The 8,545-nt window shown below is 44.6% G+C and overlaps 1 protein-coding gene across 1 annotated transcript in view; it reads left to right on the top strand.

Annotated features, from left to right (window-relative positions):
* Positions 1-6,321: 6,321 nt before the first annotated feature.
* rbm46 (RNA binding motif protein 46) overlaps positions 6,322-8,545 on the top strand; it is a gene marked incomplete at its 3' end in the record, with an annotated part of 16,828 nt that continues 14,604 nt past the window's right edge. Inside the window, exons 1-2 of the mRNA XM_084196841.1 lie at positions 6,322-6,613; positions 8,507-8,545. The exon at positions 8,507-8,545 is cut by the window's right edge and continues 6 nt beyond it. Coding sequence (XP_084052967.1) covers positions 6,469-6,613; positions 8,507-8,545 — 184 coding nt within the window. The remainder of the gene's footprint in view (positions 6,614-8,506) is intronic.

The raw sequence follows: 8,545 nt of genomic DNA, 5'->3' as shown, positions 1-8,545 counted from the left end.
ACGTGCGCATAAAAAACGTAATTAAATTGTTTCCAGCAGCACAGTTACAGTCACCAACGCTCTATGGTTTTGCCTGGGGACCCACATTTGACAAGGACATTTGAGTCGCGACCCAATATTATGGACTGTTGATGATTACATTTTGCAACGTTGTATTATTGCAGCTGCCTTCTTGGGCAGGCTTCACTTGCAAAATAGACTCCGTCTCAATGGGCTACTATTATGGTTTTAAAGTAAGTCATTACACAGACGTATTAACTGAGAAAACATTTATTATCAGGTCAAGAGAATAAGCCATTTAATTAGGCGACCAGTTCCGGGGTGGGGTGTATTAAATGACCAGACTCAGAACATGACATCAAAACCAGTCCAATAATGTTAATGAACAGTAACACATACCAGTGTTTAAAATAGAAGAAAAAATTAGAATTTGTTAATCGTGAATTACCATGTAAATAGTTTCACAACCTTGAAAAGTTTTTTTTTTAACTCTTCCGAGTCGGCGAACGCTTCGGCGCGTTCAAATCACGGGCCGGCTTTAGGACCGCGCAGCATCCAAACCAAGTGACGCAGAGGGCTGCCGTCGATTTCATGCAGAAATGGAGACCCGAAGCTACGTTTTGAGTGTTTGTTTCATGTAAATACACCAACTAAAACCAAAGTTATGATAATTTCAATTCCATGAAAAAAGTGCGTCAAAATATGCGCTCTTTTATGAGCGCTTTGCATTTATTATAATAACTTTGTCGTCTTTTGTGATAAAAAGGAACGGAAAAAAACGTGTGCTTGTGCTAACCCGGTTCTTCAGGATGCACACGAGTATATAAACATTCATTCCCATGACAACTAGCCATTGCGAAAGAACGAACGAGAGGAATTAGTTCAGTTCATGAGTAGTTTTGGAGAGTTTTTCACGAGTTAGTATTTCAATTGTTAGTATTTCAAGAGTTTTATTGTCAGCAGTATCGTTTTTGTGAAGCAATATGAGGCGCACACTTCACGTTGAACAAGCCGTCGACTTGTTATTCCAAATGAGCGATGAAGAAACTTTGGAAAGTTCGTCGTCAGACAATGAGAGTGGCCAGGATGACTTCGAGGACCCTGATTTTGTTGCTGAAAACGTGAGGTAAGAAGACAAACATTTTTCTAAAATGAATTTGTTTTATTGCTTTCGTTTATCTTACTATAGTATTCTATTCTACTTCACTGTAGTGCAAATGCCAATGAACATCTTGAACTTTGAATAATCTTGAATCCGTTTACCTGTTTTGTATAGTGACGACGACGACGACGAGCAGCCTGGGCCATCAACAGCCCCCACCCCCACAACAAGCCGACGGAGGCCATCACAGAGGGGGCGTGGAAGGAAGGATCAGGCCAAGACCAGGTCAAGATCTCCAGCCCAGTCAGCAGCACAGCCAGAACAGAGCTCTGAGCCATGGAAAACAGAGACTGATCCTGACACTGCCCCACAAGCCAGTAGGTTCATGCCCCGCAGACCACCAGGAGCCCAGGTGGATTTGCATTCAGGGCACACACCAAAGGACCTCTTCCTGCTCTACTTCGCCGCAGATACAATGAGGACAATCTGCAGAAACACCAACAAACAGGCAGCAAGAAATCAGCAGAAGGGGAGCAAATATCAGTGGACTGACGTTGATGTGGAGGAACTGCACAGATTTCTGGGTCTCCTCATCTACACCTCATTGGTGACTCTGCCTAGTATCCAGGACTACTGGAAACAAAGCCACATATTGTCTGTTTCATTGCCAGCGAAGGTCATGCCAAGAGACATATTCCGGTCCATCTCATGGAACATCCACCTAAGTGATCCAGAGGAGGATGTCATAAATGACCAGCGCAAAGGTACACCCCAGCATGACAAACTGTTCAGGGTCAAACCTCTGATGGACGACATTCGCACTGCCTGCCAGGCTCATTACCATCCTAAGAAGGAACTGTCAGTCGACGAGAGGATGGTGGCTACAAAAGCCAAAACTGGCATGACCCAGTACATGAAGGACAAGCCTAACAAATGGGGGATCAAGCTCTTTGTGTTGGCAGAGTCTAACAATGGCTACACTCTAAACTTCAACGTGTATGTTGGGAAAGCACACACACCCAGCGTGCATGGACTTTCATATGATGCTGTTATGGACCTCATTCAGCCATCACATCTTGGTACAGGATACCATATTTATATGGACAATTTCTACACCAGCCCAAAACTAATCCTGAGTTTGGGAAGTATGAAGTTTGGAGCCTGTGGGACCTACAGAAGCAACAGAAAAGGGTGTCCTAGTGGCAGAGAAAATGCCCTCACCAGCAAATCGAAGAGGGGGTCTGTGAGATGGATCAGAGAGGATCGCCTGGTCTTTGTGAAGTGGATGGATACGCGGGAGGTGTCGGTGTGCTCCACAATCCACCCAGCGTTTTCGGGCGAGACAATCAAGAGGAAGGTGAAGGAAGGACCTGGACGCTGGGTAGCAAAAGACATTCCCTGCCCTACCCCCATCATGGCCTACAATAAGTACATGGGAGGGGTTGACCTGTCAGACCAGCTTCTCCAGTATTACTCAACCCATCGCAGAACTGCTCGCTGGTACCGTACCCTCTTCCTGCATTTTTTGGACATGGGAACAACAAATGCATACATCCTGCACTGTGACATCAGTGCGACCCAACAGGTCACACCCATGACGCACAAGAACTTTGTGGCAGAACTTGTGGCCCAGCTGTGCGGAGTGACCCAGACAGGGGTTCCACTTCAAAAAAGCACCAGCCATGTTCCTGTGGCCATTGCCAATGTTGCAGAGGCCAAAGACAAAGCCACAGCAGGCCGCAGGGTTTGTCAACGCTGTAAACAAGTTGACAAGAAGAGGTTTGTCACACCATGGAAGTGCAAGGCTTGTGATGTGGCTCTCTGTGTCATTGTGGACAGGAACTGTTTTGAAGAGTGGCACAAATAGGGTAAAGGCCAGTGGCTATACCTACTTTTTTTGTAAATAGTTGTGTATTGCTTGTATATATCTCAAGAATACTTTTATATGTTCATATTTGCACTTTGTGGTTCAATTTGAAGCTTTTTTTTTCATTTTGGACAGAAACTGTTTTGAGGAGTGGCACAAAAAGGTTTAGGGTTAGAATAGAAGAAAAACGCCAGTGGTTATACCTACTTTTTATTGTAAATAGTTATTTATTGCTTGTATATATCACCAAAATACTTTTATATGTTCATATTTGCACCTTGTGGTTCAATTTGAAGCTTTTTAAATGCTTGGTTCACCATGTTTGAGGGTTTTACAATAAAAAAACCATCTTTTTTCTAAACGGACTTTGTGTTTTCTGTGTGTGTTTGGGTCCAGTGTGTTGAAATAGTATGTCAAAGTGAAAAACTTACTAACAGATCATATAGGTGAGGTTGTGCTGAAAAAAAAGATACCCAACATTGGTCTGGTAAACATTTCTTTATGTAGTATATCAGGGCAAAATTGAAGGTACCCAAAAACGGCCAAAAAAGCTCCAGACTCCGAAGAGTTAAAGGTGTACGTTTTGAAACAGTTCAATAACATGTAATATGAATGTCAGAATTCATTAACAATAATAATGAACATAGTGAACAATAACTCATTAACCTGTTTATTTATTGTGTGTGTGTGTGTGTGTGTGTGTGTGTGTGTGTGTGTGTGTGTGTGTGTGTGTGTGTGTGTGTGCGTGCGTGCGTGTGCCCCCTCCCTTGCATTGGACACATTGAGCGAATTCAGATGATAAAAAATATCCGCTAGGGAACCTGTGAGCCATTCCTCACAATCGAAATGTTCCGCCAGATGGTGACTTGTTTTCCGAAAGAAACGCGGCAATCTCTGCTCGAAGCTCATAAAAGCAACCAACACTTTACCCCTCTCCAGCGGACCTCTCCATGATAAAGCACCTGCTGGTGCTCGCTCCCCATATCCCTGCAGAAGGCCTGGAAACACCTGCTTTTCGAGGAACTCTTTCTGATATAGTTGACACACTTGATCACATCCTGGAGAGTGGCGTGGAGCTCAGGCACCATGTCCTTAGCTGCCAATGCCTCCCTGTGTAGGAAGCAGTGGTTCCACGTCGCACTCGGTGCTCTCTCCAGGATCCACTTTACTACTCCGGAGTGCTTTCCCGTCATGGAAGTTGCCCCATCAGTGGTCACTTCCGACGCACCCATTCCAGGCCAGTCCCACGGAGCCCAGGTACATATTGTAACGATCCTGGGTTTATAAACGCGGATATCGACTCTGCCACGCGAGCATGCTTTCGGGGCACAGTCGACGGCGCGCTGGACTTCGGGCTAGAAGGTTGAGGGTTCGAGACCCGCTCCCTGCCTGTTTCATTACAATGTCCATTGTGTTAAAGACAGCCTCTGCAGTGGTGGGTAAATCTGCTCCTCGAAGTTAATATCCCAGACGTGTCTGACATAGACCTTTAGAATCGCATGGTTAGCCACATCTGTGGATTCGTCAAAGCTGCAATGCGTAACGGCCATTTGCACTGATGCGCTCTGATGTCTGGCGCGTTATGTCCTCAGACATGTCCTGGATTCTCCTCCTCCTGGTGTCATTGGATAGGGATATGGGTTTAAGTTTCCTAAGATTTCAGGTCACATAACAATCGCAGCAAGGAGTATGAGATACTCTGCGCTGGTGTGGGCTTTTTTGCACTTAGCAATGCGAAGTGCCTTTTCTTGTACCGTGCATACATTATTCAATGAATCTTGTGAGGCAACCAGATATTGAATGTATTTATTTTTATTTTTTTTAATTTTAAGTCAGCTGTCTCATCTTTGTGGCTTGGATGCTTGGTGTCCAGATGCCTTTTCATTTAGGAGGGTTTCATGCTCTCATTAGCTAACATCTCGTTGCATAGGACGCACAGCGGTCTACACTCCCCCTGCCTGTACTCTATATATGTGAAACCATATTTGATGAAGTCGGGGTCGTATTTTCCCTTCTTTCTCTTCTGCCTTGTTGTTGACATCGGGAAGCAGCAGTAGATGAAGAGGGGAGCTGCACGTTTTAAAAACGTGTCTCATGATTTTACTCTGACAGCTAGCCTACATGACTTAAATGACAGCTAACTATCCACATGTGCAACGCCTGCAGAACACGTCTGCATAGTTAGCTATCGATCAAGCTAGCTGTCAGAAAGAAGATCTGTATTATCTGATTGGACGTGTCACATTTAAAACGAAACAATGTTGCAGAGTGACATTTTTATTGGATCAAAGTGTGCGTACCGTGTCGAGAAATCTGTCATTTCATTGGATCAATGTGTGTGTGGGGGGGCCGTGAACGTTATTGTGTTAGTTATTGAGTGCGTAAAAGCGAAAACCCTCGGAGTCCGAAGTTAGATCGCCATTTCACCACCATGTAAAGACAGCAGCAATAAGCGGTGAGGCGGTATCCTTTCAAAATAAAAGTCTCAGTACCGCCGTTACCTTTCAAAATATATATTTTTTTATAGTCCCGCGACCCCTTAAAATCCACCCCCCAGTTGAGAATCACTGCTCTAGATAACATGAACACAGCCTAATCAGCTCTGCTAGGTTCGAGTAAAATGGTCACAGAGTGCGCTGTTCTCTCATTTATGTCTTGGAAGTAGCTAGCTAGCGAGCTAGCCAACTTTAGCCAGTTAGCTTGGTGTGCTTGACTGCCGTTGTGAGGTTCAGGACGCTCGGATCGACCCTACTCCTCGGCCAGAGCGTCCAGTGTACCGCTCCGAGAGCCGAAACGCTCTGAGTTTACGAACGGATATTCTGACGACGCTCTGAGTTTACGAACTACACCCCAATTATCCCGCCTTTCGCACTCACAACACACGCTGATTGGCTGGATCTGGAGCGAGGCCACTCTATGTCAGTCACTAAAACCACCTCAGAGGAAAAGAGATCGATTTTCTCTGAGGGGAATTTGGTAGCTGACTAACGGTAGTTGATCGATGTATTGAACACAGACGCTATACATTGATCAATCCCCGGGGTTTTACCTATAATACATATATTTACGACTGAGGTAAGCGGCTTTTTGATTTTTATTAATCAATCGACGAGCTAGCTAACTGATAGCAAAGTTGTCTAGCTAGCTAGCATTAATTCCCGCCTAACTAGCTAAAGTAATAGTAACGTCGCCGGTAAATTGTAGCTACTGTATCTGGCAAAGACCGTGGTTTATACGAATTTGTTTCATCTAGCTTTAGGCTATTTAACTGTCATGAACTGACCAAACTATTAATAACTTTGCTACTAACATAACTAGCTATATATTTGTTGTCAAAACCTAATTTCGAAAATCCAATCACCTGACAAATCCACATCATTTGCTAGCTAGCTAAACCAAAGACAAAACTGAAAACATGGAAAACTTAATAAACCACTGAAGTATTTAACGGAATTCCCAAACGTCAGCCAGCCAGCCAGTCTTCCAACGTTAGCTAACCATGGATGGAGACGGCGGTAGTCTGATGGGGGAGGACGGGAGGATGGAGAGCCCCAACGAGGCTGCGCTACTAGCGCTGATGGAGAACACTGGATACAGCATGGTACAGGAGAATGGACAGAGGAAGTTCGGCGGACCGCCTCCAGGTGTGTGTGGGCTTAACGTTGTGTGAGAGGGAGGTGTGAGCGAGAGACAGTGTGTAAGTTAACTGTGGTTGAAAATCAATTGGTAGGCCTGAGAGAGAGAAGATAAGTTACTCATTGTGGGTGTGTAAGAGTAGGGTTACATGCACACAATAATGCGATTATTATGGATAGTCAGATTAATATAATTGTTAGATTAAAACCTTTGCATACTTTGCAAGAAGAAGGATTTCCCTAATAATCATGTTTACATGGAACAATGTTATTTTTGGGAAGCATATTTCATTCTGAGTTTGGACATAGTATGTGAAAACTACTTCTAAGACGGATACATTCATTCAGGTGTTCCGGAACTAAAGAGGGAGGCTCGCTAGGCTAGTGTTAGTACATGCGCAGGTCAAATACACTGCTGGAATGCCAATTAAGGTGTTTACATGTCCTAATAATTCGAAAGGTTGCTCAGAAAACCAGATGTTTTAATCAGCATACACTTACTACGATTTTGACCTTAAGCGGATTAAGACTTTGATTGAGCTAGACCCTTGTATGGCTACCCAGATTCCTTGTTCTGGCCAAGCGCTACACCACGCCCATGTTAGTTTCTTCTTGGTAATGAGGCTGGATCTGACTACCTCCCTGACCCTTCACTGAATGCAAACACATTCTAACCGTTCTGATTGGTCCAGAAACCGATGGTTTGGGCCAGAGCCAGAACACACGTGGGTAAAGAGGCGGTTTGAAAATTCATCATTGGCTTTGATACTCAGATTGGTTAGAGATGATCCAATCGCTGAGTACAACGCCCCTCTTCACCACAAACAACTTCAATGATGGCAGCCTCAGACTAACGTCTGTAGTGAAAGACAGGCTGTTGGGAGTGGCTCCATATCTACTGATTGTTAAATGATGAGGAGGTGGAACGTTAGGCTGTTAGGAGTGGCTCCAGATCTACTGATTGTTAAATGATGAGGACCCATGGGGCGGCGCACAATTGGCCCAGCGTCGTCCAGGGTAGGGGAGGGAATGGCCGGCAGGGGATGTAGCTCAGTTGGTAGAGCATGGCGTTTGCAACGCCAGGGTTGTGGGTTCGATAAAATAATGTATGCACTAACTGTAAGTCGCTCTGGATAAGAGCGTCTGCTAAATGACTAAAATGTAAATGTAAATGTAAATGAGGTGGAACGTTAGGCTGTTGGGAGTGGCTCCATATCTACTGATTGTTAAATGATGAGGATGTGGAACGTTAGGCTGTCAGGAGTGGCTCCATATCTACTGATTGTTAAATGATGATTAGGTGGAACGTTAGGCTGTTAGGAGTGGCTCCATATCTACTGATTGTTAAATGATGATTAGGTGGAACGTTAGGCTGTTAGGAGTGGCTCCATATCTACTGATTGTTAAATGATGATTAGGTGGAACGTTAGGCTGTTAGGAGTGGCTCCATATCTACTGATTGTTAAATGATGATTAGGTGGAACGTTAGGCTGTTAGGAGTGGCTCCATATCTACTGATTGTTAAATGATGATTAGGTGGAACGTTAGGCTGTTAGGAGTGGCTCCATATCTACTGGTTGTTAAATGATGATTAGGTGGAACGTTAGGCTGTTAGGAGTGGCTCCATATCTACTGACATTGAAGTGAAGTAAACTTTGCACCTTCCCATTAGCTTTGGTAATTAGATTATGAATGATTAATACAGGCATGATGACCTTAAGTGATTTCTCTCTCTCTCTCTCTCTCTCTCTCTCTCTCTCTCTCTCTCTCTCTCTCTCTCTCTCTCTCTCTCTCTCTCTCTCTCTCTCTCTCTCTCTCTCTCTCTCTCTCTCTCTCTCTCTCTCTCTCTCTCTCTCTCTCTCTCTCTCTCTCTCTCTCTCTCTCCCCCACCACCCCCCCCAGGTTGGGAAGGCCCTCCTCCCCCACGAGGGTGTGAGGTGT

This window comes from Coregonus lavaretus (assembly GCF_964263955.1).
Source record: "Coregonus lavaretus genome assembly, contig: HAP1_SCAFFOLD_4655, whole genome shotgun sequence".
Taxonomy (NCBI): domain Eukaryota; kingdom Metazoa; phylum Chordata; class Actinopteri; order Salmoniformes; family Salmonidae; genus Coregonus; species Coregonus lavaretus.
This window is presented reverse-complemented; position numbering and strand designations above follow the sequence as displayed.